General features: G+C 47.1%; 1 protein-coding gene across 2 annotated transcripts in view; it reads left to right on the forward strand.

The window, feature by feature from the left end:
* Positions 1-12,710, forward strand: part of LOC119952362 (glycine receptor subunit alpha-4-like) — a 101,909-nt gene extending 89,199 nt beyond the window's left edge. The window contains exons 8-10 of one of the 2 annotated variants that reach the window (XM_038776056.1): positions 8,601-8,750; positions 10,229-10,339; positions 11,524-12,710. In XM_038776056.1, coding sequence (XP_038631984.1) covers positions 8,601-8,750; positions 10,229-10,339; positions 11,524-11,808 — 546 coding nt within the window. In that variant the 3' untranslated portion in view covers positions 11,809-12,710. The remainder of the gene's footprint in view (positions 1-8,600; positions 8,751-10,228; positions 10,340-11,523) is intronic. The other variant, XM_038776057.1, reaches the window with a different exon arrangement.
* The last annotated feature ends 365 nt before the right edge of the window (positions 12,711-13,075 follow it).

Below are 13,075 nucleotides of genomic sequence, written 5' to 3' on the forward strand. Positions count from 1 at the left end.
CCCCACCTAACCTATGGACACTATGGGGCAATTTATCATGACCAATCCACCTGACCTGCACATCTTTAGATATCTTGGAATAAGCCTTTGTCTGTGTTTATGGTGGTGAATTTCCTTGATTCTTCCTCCAACTCAAGCTGCTGGTATGCATGGCTTAGATCCAATTTAGTGCAGCTGAGGCCTCCTGCCAATTTCCATGTAGAGGTCCTCAATCCTCGGAATATCTATCTACTTTAGCAGTCCTGTTCCCAGTCATCTTGTACCTGCTGCAAATCCTTACTATACGGTCAGGCTGTAACACTGAGACCATTGGTGCTGCCCACTCAGAGAACTGTTCTGGAGTGATTACCCCCATGTCTTCCAGATGTTTCAGCTGCACTTCAGCTTTTTGATGCAGGACATAGGGCACTGGTCAGGCTCTAAGAAATCTTGGTGTTCCATCAGGCTCTTATGTAGATTTTGGCTTCACCCCTTTTATGGATCCTAGCTGTGTCTGGAAAACTTCCTGGTACTTGTTAGACTGCATGATGGCTCTGGAGCTGCGGATGGACTCACTTTGGAGCATCTGCGATGCTGGGGAGGTCGTGGATAGCACGTTCAGTGAGTTGGTCACACCGCAGATTAGGATTGGTGAGGGAGACAGGGAATGGGTGACCAAAAGGCAGAGAAAGAGCAGGAAGGCAGTGCAGGTGTCCCCTGCGGTCATCTCCCTCCAAAACAGGTATACCGTTTTGGATACTGTTGGGGGAGATGATGCACCAGGAGAAGGCAGTAGTAGCCAGGCTCATGGCACTGTGGCTGGCTCTGCTGCACAGAAGGGAGGGAAAAAGACTGGCAGGGCTATAGTCATAGGGGATTCAATTGTAAGGGGAGTAGACAGGCGTTTCTGTGGTCGAAAACGAGACTCCCGAATGGGATGTTGCCTCCCGGGTGCACGGGTCAGGGATATCTCCGATCAGCTGCAGGACATACTAAAGGGGGAGGGTGAACAGCCAGTTGTCGTGGTGCATATAGGCACCAACGATATAGGTAAAAAACGGGATGAGGTCCTACAATCAGAATTTAGGGAATTAGGAGATAAGTTAAAAAGTAGGACCTCAAAGGGAGTAATCTCAGGATTGCTGCCAGTGCCACGAAACAGTCAGAGCAGAAAGTTAAGAATAGTCAGAATGAATACGTGGCTTGAGAGATGATGCAGGAGGGAGGGGTTCAGATTTTTGGGAACTGGTTCTGGGGGCGGTGGGACCATTACAAATCGGATGGTCTACACCTGGGCAGGACTGGGACCAATGTCCTCGGGGGTGCTTTTGCTAACACTGTTGTGGAGGTTTTAAACTAATGTGACAGGGAGATGGGAACCAGATTAGGAAGTTAGAGGCCAGTAAAGAGGCAGTAACTAAAGCCAGTAAGGTACTGGATAATAAACTCAATGTGACTAAGGGATAGAGTAGACAGGGAAGAGATGATGAATGCAAAGGGACTGGTGGTCTGAGATGCATTTGTTTTAATGCGAGAAGTGTAGCAGGTAAGGCAGATGAATTTAGGGCTTGGATTAGTACCTGGGAATATGATGTTATTGGTATTACTGAGACTTGGTTGAGGGATGGGCAAGACTGGCAACTAAATATCCCAGGGTATAGCTGCTTCAGGAGGGATAGAGAGGGAGGTAAAAGGGGTGGAGGAGTTGCATTACTGCTCAGAGATAATATCACAGCTGTGATTAAGGAGGGCACGATGGAGGATTTGAGCACTGAGGCAATATGGATAGAGCTAAGAAATAGGAAGGGTGCAGTAACATTGTTGGGACTTTACTATAGGCCTCCCAAAAGCGAGCGTGAAGTAGAGGTACAAATATGTAGACAGATTATAGAACAATGTAGGAGCAATAGGGTGGTTATGATGGGAGATTTTAACTTCCCCAACATTGAATGGGACTCATGTAGTGTTGGAGGTGTAGATGGAGCAGAATTTGTAAGGAGCATCCAGGAGAGTTTTTTAGAGCAGTATGTAAATAGTCCAACTCGTGAAGGGGCCATACTGGACCTGGTATTGGGGAATGATCCCGGCCAGATGGTTGACGTTTCAGTCGACAATTACTTTGGGAATAGCGATCACAATTCCGTAAGTTTTAGAATACTCATGGACAAAGACGAGAGTGGTCCGAAAGGAAGAGTACTAAATTGGGGAAAGGCAGAGTATAACAACATTGGGCAGGAACTAGGGAATGTGGATTGGGAGCAGCTGTTTAAGGGTAAATCCACATTTGAACTGTGGGAGTCTTTTAAGGAAAGGTTGATTAGAGTGCAGGAAAGACATGTCCCTGTGAAAATGAGAGATAGAAATGGCAAGATTAGGGAACCACGGATGACGGGTGGAATTGTGAGACTAGCTAAGATGAAAAAGGAAGCATACATCAGATCGAGGCAACTCAAAACTGATGAAGCTCTGGAGGAATATCGGGAAAGTAGGACAAATCTCAAACGCGCAATAATGAGGGCTAAAAGGGGTTATGAAATATCTTTGGCTAACAGGGTTAAGGAAAATCCCAAAGACTTGTATTCGTATATAAGGAGCAAGAGGATAACTAGAGAAAGGATTGGCCCACTCAAAGACAAAAGAGGGAATTTATGCGTGGACTCAGAGGAAATGGGTGAGATTCGTAATGAGTACTCACCAAGGAGAGGGACATGATGGATGTTGAGGCTTGGGATTGATGTTTAAATACTCTAGGTCATGTCGGCATAAGGAAGGGGGAGGTTTGGGGTATTCTAAAAGGCATTAAGGTGGACAAGTCAACAGGACCGTATGAGATCTATCTCAGGTTACTGAGGGAAGCGAGGGACGGGGGCCTTAACAGTTATCTTTGCAGCATCCTTGAGCACGGGTGAGGTCCCGGAGGACTGGAGAATTGCTGATGTTGTCCCTTTGGTTAAGAAGGATAGCAGGGATAATCCAGGGAATTATAGACCTGTGAGCTTGACGTCAGTGGTAGGCAAACTGTTGGAGAAGATACTGAGGGATAGGATCTATTCACATTTGGAAGAAAATAGACTTATCAGTGATAGGCAGCATGGTTTTGTGCAGGGAAGGTCATGTCTTACAAACCTAATAGAATTCTTTGCGGAAGCGACAAAGCTAATTGATGTGGGAAGGGCTGTAGATGTCATATAGGGGCAGCAGGGTAGCATGGTGGTTAGCATAAATGCTTCACAGCTCCAGGGTCCCAGGTTCGATTCCCGGCTGGGTCACTGTCTGTGTGGAGTCTGCACGTCCTCCCCCTGTGTGCGTGGGTTTCCTCCGGGTGCTCCGGTTTCCTCCCACAGTCCAAAGATGTGCGGGTTAGGTGGATTGGCCATGCTAAATTGCCCGTAGTGTCCTAATAAAAGTAAGGTTAAGGGGGAGGTTGTTGGGTTACGGGTATAGGGTGGATACGTGGGTTTGAGTAGGGTGATCATGGCTCGGCACAACATTGAGGGCCAAAGGGCCTGTTCTGTGCTGTACTGTTCTATGTTCTATATACATGAACTTCAGTAAAGCATTTGATAAAGTTTCCCATGGCAGGTTGATGGAAAAAGTGAAGTCGTATGGGTTTCAGGGTGTACTAGCTAGATGGATAAAGAACTGGCTGGGCAACAGGAGACAGAGAGTAGTGGTGGAAGGGAGTGTATCAAAATGGAGAAAGGTGACTAGTGGTGTTCCACAGGGATCCATGCTCAGACCACTGTTGTTTGTGATATACATAAATGATCCGGACAAAGGTATAGGTGGTCTGATGAGCAAGTTTGCAGATGATACTAAGATTGGTGGAGTTGCAGATAGCAAGGCGGACTGTCAGAGAATACAGCAAAATATAGATAGATTGGAGAGTTGGGCAGAGAAATGGCAGATGGAGTTCAATCCAGGCAAATGCGAGGTGATGCATTTTGGAAGATCTAATTCAAGAGCGGACTATACGGTCAAAGGAAGAGTCCTGGGGAAAATTGATGTACAGAGAGATCTGGGAGTTCAGGTCCATTGTACCCTGAAGGTGGCAACGCAGGTCGACAGAGTGGTCAAGAAGGCATACAGCATGCTTGCCTTCATCGGACGGGGTATTGAGTACAAGAGCCGGCAGATCATGTTACAGTTGTATAGGACTTTGGTTAGGCCACATTTGGAATACTGTGTGCAGTTCTGGTCGCCACATTACCAGAAGGATGTGGATGTTTTAGAGAGGGTGCAGAGGAGGTTCACCAGGATGTTGCCTGGTATGGAGGGTGCTAGCTATGAAGAAAGGTTGAGTAGATTAGGATTGTTTTTCATTGGAAAGCCGGAGGTTGAGGGGAGACCTGATTGAGGTCTACAAAATTATCAGAGGTATGGACAGGGTGGATAGCAACAAGCTTTTTCCAAGAGTGGGGGTGTCAATTACAAGGGGTCACCATTTCAAGGTGAGAGGGGGAAAGTTTAAGGGAGATGTGCGTGGAAAGTTTTTTACGCAGAGGGTGGTGGGTGCCTGGAATGCTTTGCCAGTGGAAGTGGTAGAGGCGGGCACGATAGCATCATTTAAGAGGCATCTAGACAGGTATATGAACGGGCGGGAACAGAGTGAAGTTGATCCTTGGAAAATAGGCAACAGGTTTAGATAAAGGATCTGGATCGGCGCAGGCTGGGAAGGCCGAAGGGCCTGTTCCTCTGCTGTAATTTTCTTTGTTCTTTGTTCTTGCATAGAAGTTTCTGGGAAAACCCCATCCAAAATGCTGATCATCTACAGCCAATTTAGCCTGATTTTCTTCAGCCAATCTTGCCCTATGAGGCTTGGACTCTGTCCATTTACGATTAAAGGCAGCTGAACAGACTTGTTGATATGATACTGGTATTAATGCCGTGCCTATTATCTTCAGGGCCTCACTAGTATAGGTGACTAAAGTCACCGTTGTACTGCTGAGACTCAATGATTGCAACCCTCCCACCATGGCAGCAGCATCTGCGTCAAACTCCATATTTAATATTCACGTTCACAATAAGAACAATTTCAATGGTGGGTCTCGTGCTTAACTCTACCATGTTAGGCTTATAAATTCCAGACTTCTTTTCCGGGTCTTCCACTAGCATTGCTGACGGGTTTTTTTGGGGACTAGTTTGTCTGATTCTGGTCGGAATTCTCGGTCGTTGCATTTCTCTTTTCCTGCTGGCAGCACACCCCACAAGTGGGTTTTCCGGTGATGTGGGGTGGTTTCAATGGGAAATCCCATTGACAAACTGCATATGGAATCCCACCACCAGCAAATGGCACACCGCCAAGAACCATGCGGCTGAGGGACTGGAGGATCCAGTCCTTTGCACCTGGCTTGTACATAGCCTTTTCCATTACATCTGAACCAAATGAACTCTTTACATTTGCGCGAGTCTTGGGAATGGTCTCCCCCACAACGATAACAAGCCTCTAGACCAGGGGTGGGAAAACTACGGCCCGCGGGCCGCATGCGGCCCGCCAAAGGTCTTTATGCGGCCCACCAAGTCATTAAAAAAAAACTTTTTAAAAATTTTTTTTAAAATTTTTTTATTTTTTTTAAGGTTAATGGGGGGGCTGTTGGGTTACTTACTGGTATAGGGTGGATACGTTGACTTGAGTAGGGTGATCATTGCTCAGCACAACGTCGAGGGCCGAAGGGCCTGTTCTGTGCTGTACTGTTCTATGTTCTATATGAGGCGCCCAGAATCATAACCGGGTAAAGTAATTATTTTACTTAATATACTATGCGGCCCTTTAAAATTGTGAATTTCTGAATGTGGCCCTTGCACGGAAAAGTTTGCCCACCCCTGCTCTAGACCCTGTGACTGACGGTTACTCTTCCTTTTTTTCAATCTCCGCCTCACCATTACTATGAGTACTTTGGGTGGTCACCATTTTCCGCCATCACCGATCCACCTCGCTTTGCATGTCCTGCAGTTCAAAAGTGCTTTGTTGAGCACTTTCAATTGCTGGAGCCAACTCAAACATTGTGCGAAAGGATATTCTAGTTTCTGCCAACAACTTCTGCTGAATATTCAAGTTATTGATACCGCAGACCAAACGGTCACATAACATATCGCTCAGAGACAGATTGAATTTGCAAATGTTCAGCCATCTGTTGAAGTCTGGCTAAAGAAGTGATACGGTTTCTCCATAACCCCTAATGGCTGAATGCAATTTATAATATTGCATTATAATGAGGGCCGGGGATTGTAGTGGTCTCTCATAATTTCACAAGGCGATCAAAGGATTTAGTGTCCGGGACCTCCGAGATGTTAGTCTTCTCATGAGGTTATATGTTTTTGTGCCGTAAGCTGGGAGTTATATGACTTTTTGATTGTCTTCTGCCATTATTTCATTGGCAGCGTAAATGTATTGAAGCCTTTCCACATGTTTGTCCCAACTGTCAATCTCTGAATCAAACGGATCAATTTTCCCAAATAGTAGCACAGCTATTCCATAGAACCATAGAATCCGTACATGCAGAAGGAAGCCACTTGGCCCATTGAGCATGCACCGGCTCTCTGAAAGAGCACTCTACCCATGTCCTCTCCTCCCTCCCCCCCCCCCCCCCCACCCCCTCTCCCCCCGCCTGTTCCCAATCCCCATAACCCCACCTTGCCTGCACGCCTTTTGGACTGTGAGAGGAAACCGGAGCACCCGGACGAAACCCACGCAGTCACAGGATGAAAATGCAAACTCAACACTGACAATCACCCAAGGCCAGAATTGAACCAGGGTCCCTGGCGCTGTGAGGTAGCAGTGCTAACCACTGTGCCACCATTTGACTCTGACGGATTCGGACCGCGGAGCCAGCCACAAAAATTAGACCCCCCCAACCGGCCATGCGCCCGATCATCTAACTGCGCGGATCTAACCCCTGGCCGCTATAAGGCCCCCTCCCCGATGTCCGATACCCCCCCACCAGCCACCACGCCATCATCCCGATATGGTTAGTTCCACGCCGCCGGGAACTCAGCTGGTCGGGAGCGGAGGATCGCTGGGCAGGCCTCTGTCAATGGGCCCTCAACCGCGCGGCGTACTCTGCGATCACGTCGATTTTCGGGACCCGAAGAATCGCTGAACCGCCGGCGGGCCCGATTTCAGCATAAAAGTGTAAAGAATCCAGTTCCTGAACTATCACAAAAGAGAGCGAGATCGAAACTCATTATGCCACAAAAGATACTAATATGCACCTCATCTCTCTCTCCTCAGGGAGACAAATGGAATTCTGGCCAGAAGCACAGGAACTGATTGTTGAGCTGCAATTAACCATTAATGTGACATGTCACATGACCCATGCCTCTGGCTTTTTTGGACGGTTTTAATATTACAGCTGTCTGCTGTTTAAAATCCATCTGGTGAACCACCAATAAGCAGCCCTTCAGGCAGAGCAACAGTCTGTCTCTGCAGGGAGATGTCCTACCATTGCTTGCAGAACTGCCCCAGTATTTGTGTACCTACCTTATCATACGATATCAATGCCAACTGTAAAACAAATTTTACAGCTCCAGTCTTCAGCCAGCTAAACTCAAAATGGTATGCATGTGTGTGTGTGTGTGTGTGGTAGAGTGGGAAGTTCACAGCACTCCTCTCCCAGGTTTTCAAATACCTAACTTTCTGCGTACCTTCATAAAGCACGTCCTCGTAACAACTGAGCGGCATAAACTTACAGGTTTGTCCTGCTTTTGTGAACAGGACATAAGAAAGAACAGAGAACAAAGAAAAATTACAGCACAGGAACAGGGCCTTCGACCCTCCAAGCCTGCGCCGATCCAGATCCTCTATCTAAAACTGTCACCTATTTTCTAAGGATCTGTATCCCTCTGCTCCCTGCCCATTCATGTATCAGTCTAGATACATCTTAAACGACGCTATCGTGCCCGCCTCTACCACCTCCGCCAGCAATGCGTTCCAGGCACCTACCACCCTTTGCGTAAAGAACTTTCCACGCATATCTCCTATGGTTTCAGACAATCTTTGTGTGTGAAAGACAGACCATCATATTACAATGGGATGTCGATAGGTATCATTCAGCTTTGTGTCTGAGCTACAATGGGTCATATCAATCAATAATGGTTTCTTCTGTTCTCTCTGGAGACGAGGAGTAGGGTGGTATGGTGGTTAGCACTGCTGCCTCATAGCGCCAGGGACCCGTGTTTGATCCCGTCCTTGGATGACTTGTCTGTGTGGAGTTTGCACATTCTCCCCGTGTCTGTGTGGATTTCCTCCAGGTGTTCAGGTTTCCTCCCACAGTCCAAAGATGTGCAGGTTAGGTGGATTGGCCATGCTAAATTGCCCCTAAGTGTCCAAAGATGTGTAGGTGAGATGAAGTTACGAGGTTACAGGGATAGGGTGGGGAGTGGGCCTAAGTGGGGTGTTCTTTCGGAGGGTCAGTGCAGAGTCGATGGGCCGAATGGCCTCCTTCTGATTTTATGATTCAATCCTTAAGAGTAGTCTGGTGATCCCTCCATCTTTTACAAGCTTTAAAGATGTGGCTTTAAAAAATAGCTTCAACATTCTGTAATATCTACATGCCTGTACTTGGCATAACAATGTGCAAACCATTGTGAGCTAGGTGTAATGGTAGTCTTTGTTCTGACAGGTCTCCTACGTTAAAGCTATTGATATTTGGATGGCTGTCTGCCTTCTCTATGTCTTTGCTGCCCTACTTGAATATGCAGCAGTCAACTTTGTGTCCCGGCAACACAAGGAATTCATACGGCTTCGAAAGAAACAGAAACGCCAACGGATTGTAAGTTGGAATCGTGCGATCCCAGACGTTGATTGAGTTTGTCTTGTTGGTTCTCGATCTTAACTGTTTGACCCTTGCAGCCCCATTTAATCCTCCGTAGTGTCTATTTGTTTACGATATTAAACTTGCAGAATGAGTGATGGTGAGCCTTTGGTGGGAAGAATACCGAGGCCACGTTCTGTTGAGATAATAAAATAGGTGAGACCACATCAGGTGTATTGTGTGGCGTTTCGTTCTCCTTACATTTGCCATAGAGGGAGTGCAGTGAATGTTCACCAGACCGATTCCTGGGATGGCAGGATGGTCACATGAGGAGAGATGGGGGTCGACTAGGCCTATGTTCATGGAGCTTCAATGAATGAGAGGAAATCTGATTCAAATTCTGACGGGGCTGGGCAGACTGGATGCTGGGCTGATGTTTCCTCTGTCTGGGGGATTCAGAACAAAGGGTCACCGTCTACGATTATGGGGTCGGCCATTTTGGCCTCTGGCAAGAAGAAATTTCTTCGCTCAGAGGATGGTGATCCTGTGGCATTCTCTACCGCAGAAAACTGTGGAAGTAAAAATCACTGAATATATTTAAAAAGGAGCTCGATAGATTTCTGGACTCTAAAGGGGTGTGAGGAAAGCAGGGGTATGGTGTTAAGACAGAGGAACAGCCATGATTGTATTGAATGACAGAACAGACTTGATCGGCCAAATTACCTATTCCTGATCCTATTTTCTCTGTTTCTGACATTTTCAGTTTCCTAAAGCAACTTAAATTTGGAGAATTGCCACTCCACAGTTCTAATTGTTCACCTTCTGAGCCAGAGAGGCTGATTGTCTGCCATTAACAATTTTCATGCAGTTAAGACTATCAACCACCAGATTGACCTTTCTGTGGTGGATGGATGGGGCAGTTAATGTACAAATGCAGCGACTTTCTGAAAATCACAGGGAGGAGAAGTAGGAGGTGTAACTTTCATGAAGTTAATTGCGGAACAGAGCCAAGCAGCTGAAACCTCTGACAATTCTCAACCTTGCTGCATGTTGTTGCATAATTTGTGCATTATTAATGGATCGAGTCGTTCAAACACCATTATTTTGTTCAGCAAAACCTAGCCCATTGGTTATATGATTTTCAGTAATGTCAGAACACGAGCTCCCTCTCAAGTGGGGTCTGATTGATGATCAATGAACTCAGCCCCAGTAATATTTTGCCGAGAAATGTTCTACACAAACTGTCCCCTCCCATATTGCCGTAAACCAGCAGGTTAAACATACGAAAGGGTCAAATGAGATGCATCAGTGCTAAAACCTCTCTTTATATGCCTTGGATTAAGAGGCAGTTTGGTCGGATATGTGCTTCCTTCGACAATAATTGTGGTTTGGGAGAAGGTATGAGATTACTGTTGTTCTAATTTGGGTTGTTCTATTTGGTTCCTTTAATTCCCACTTTCTCTAATTTTGTTTCCACTGGGCCATGTCTATGACAGGGACTGGTCAGCCGAACCGAAAGTGGTGATTCGCTGGGGCCTGAGTATGGCCTGAGGAGCAGGGATCCAACATTTGGGACTCTAACTCAGTTCTGCAACCTAGGCTTCAGGGTAAACTTGTGATGTTGTGTCTGTGATATGTGCCTGTCACTGTGAAACCAATATTCTCCATTCCATGTGAAAAGGAAGGTGGCTGTATCGTGACAGTCGAGAGAACCTCCGGGAGCATCTTTGCATGCTGTGCATGTTACGAGATTGAAAACGCATTGGGACAATGCCACACTTCTTAAATTAACATAATCACTAGATTTGCCAGGTTTGGGAAGGTTTTAAAAAGGGGCTTTTATTAGTTCTGTCAACTAACTATGTCTGTAACACTGAAATAGTTAATGGGCTGCAGGTAATATCCTTCAAAGTAATTCATCCAGTGTGAAGAATGTGGGAAAGTTCTGTGGAGAATACAAAGCCAAGACTTAGTGACCATCCAACAGAGACAGGACAAGGTCAGGTTGTAGTGACCATCCTACAGAGAGAGGACAAGATCCAAACTGAGTGACCATCCTAGAGAGAGGACAAGGTCAAAACAGAGTGATCATCCTAGAGAGAGAGGAAAAGGTCAGGATGAAGTAACCATCCGAGGGAAACGGGACAAGCCGAGGGTTGAGTGAACATCCTAGGGAGGGATGACAAGGCCAGGGCTGAATGACAATCCTAGAGAGAGAGGACGAGAATGATAGTGACCATCCTAGAGATACAGGACAAGGTCAAAATTGAGTGACCATCCTAGGGAGAGAGGACAAGGCCAAGGTGGAGTGACCATCCTAGAGAGAGGGAACAAGATCAGGGCAAAGTGACCATCCTCAAGAGAGAGGACAAGGTCAGGGTGTAGTGACCATCCTCAAGAGAGAGGACAAGGACCAAAATGAGTGACCATCCTGGAGAAAGAGAGAGGACAGGACCAAAAAGAGTGTCCAGCATGGAGAGCGAGGTTAACTCTGGTGCACGCTAGAGAGAGGATAAATTCATTACAAAGCATTCGCCATAGTGAAAGACTAGGGTTGAATATCCACCTTGGACCGAGGACTGAGTGTCCACTTGAGAGGGAGTCGATATGACTGATAGTGAATTCCCAACTGAGTGAGAGAAAGGCCAGGACAGAGTGACCATCGTGAAGAGTGAGGTTAAGTCTAGTACACTCTAGTGAAAGAGGATATGATCCATGCTTGGTACAGAATGATGATGAGCAAAGAGGAGTCACTCTCCTAATGGAATATTTTTCCTCTGTTTGCGAACAGCAAGAAGAGGAGCACCAAAGGGACAGTCGCTTCTATTTCCATGGTTACGGCCTGGGCCATTGCGTTCAAGTGAAGGACAGCGCCGAGCTGGAGGGACCGAGCCCGTTTAACACTCCACACCCACCACCTAGAGACACAGAGTCCATCCGGCAGAGATTTTTGGACAGAGCGAAACAGATTGACAGGATATCCCGTGCTGTCTTTCCCCTCACATTTCTTATGTTTAATATTTTTTACTGGCTCACATATAAAATCATCCGCCATCGGGATATTCATGAGGTTTAAATCAGCACGATTACAGCTATTATTTAAATAATATTGTGCACACAGGTACAGAGAAACATAGGTACAGACACCCACACAAAATAGGAACACAAGCCCAGAGATACGCAAACACACATACACAGTCTCCAATCAAGCAAGGTATTGAATCCAGTGATGTGCCCCATTGGTTCATTATGCTGAATGCATCCAATGATTATTTAGTCTTGCTGAGCTGTAGTTAAAAGGGAAGTGAAATATATTGGGCAAGATGTGGGTTCTGACCTACTATGTGTACCCCATAACTATTATTACAGTCTGTCATCCGTATCAGTACATCCTGTTCATAGAATCATGGAATTATTACAGCACAGAGACAGGTCTTTCAGACCATCAAGTCTCTTCTGGCTCTCAGCCAGAGCAATTTTTAGCTAGTCCTACTCCCTGCCCTTTCACCTAGTGCTGTTTTCTCTTCGGGGACTTATCCAATTCTCCTTTGAAAGCCATGAATAAATCTGCTTCCCCCACACTCTTACACAGCATCTAATCGCCCACCGGTTAAAACAGCTCTTCCTCATTTTACCTTTGGTTCACTTGACAATCATCTCCAATCGCTTTCCTCTATTCTCCCAATCAATTCTGCCCAGACCCCTCAATACCTCTATCGAATGTCCTCCAAATCCTTTCATCTCTCGGGAGAATAACCCAAGCCTCTCTAATTCATCATATAACTGATTCTCCTCATCCCTCGAGCCATTCTTGTTAATCGTCTCTGCATCCTCTCTAAAGCCTCCACACCTTTCTTAGAATGTACTAAAAATGGACACAGAGGGCGCGATTCTCCAACCCCCCACCGGGTCAGAGAATTGCCGGGGGTCGACGTGAATCCCACCCCTGCCATCCTCCGAATTCTCCGGCCCTCCAAAAGTCGGTGAGGCGTGAATCGCGCCGCCCGCCTCGGAGAATGGCGAGGACCGGCGCGACTCAACGGGCCCCGGGGCTGCCCGAATTCTCCAGCCCGCGATGGGCCGAAGTCCCGCTGTTTTTTTGCCAGTCCCGCCGGCGTGGATCAGACTAGGTCCCTTACCAGCGGGACCTGGCAGCGTGGGCAGGCTCCGGGGTCCTGGGGGGGCGCGGGGCGATCTGGCCCCAGGGCGTGCTCCCATGGTGGCCTGACCCACGATCGGGGCCCACCGATTCGCGGGCGGGCCTGTGCTGTGGGGGCACTCTTTTCCTACACGTCGGGCCGTGTCAGCCTCCGCGGCGGAGTCCCTTCGGCCCCAGCTGGCGT

Source organism: Scyliorhinus canicula, chromosome 17, assembly GCF_902713615.1.
Source record: "Scyliorhinus canicula chromosome 17, sScyCan1.1, whole genome shotgun sequence".
Taxonomy (NCBI): Eukaryota; Metazoa; Chordata; class Chondrichthyes; order Carcharhiniformes; family Scyliorhinidae; genus Scyliorhinus; species Scyliorhinus canicula.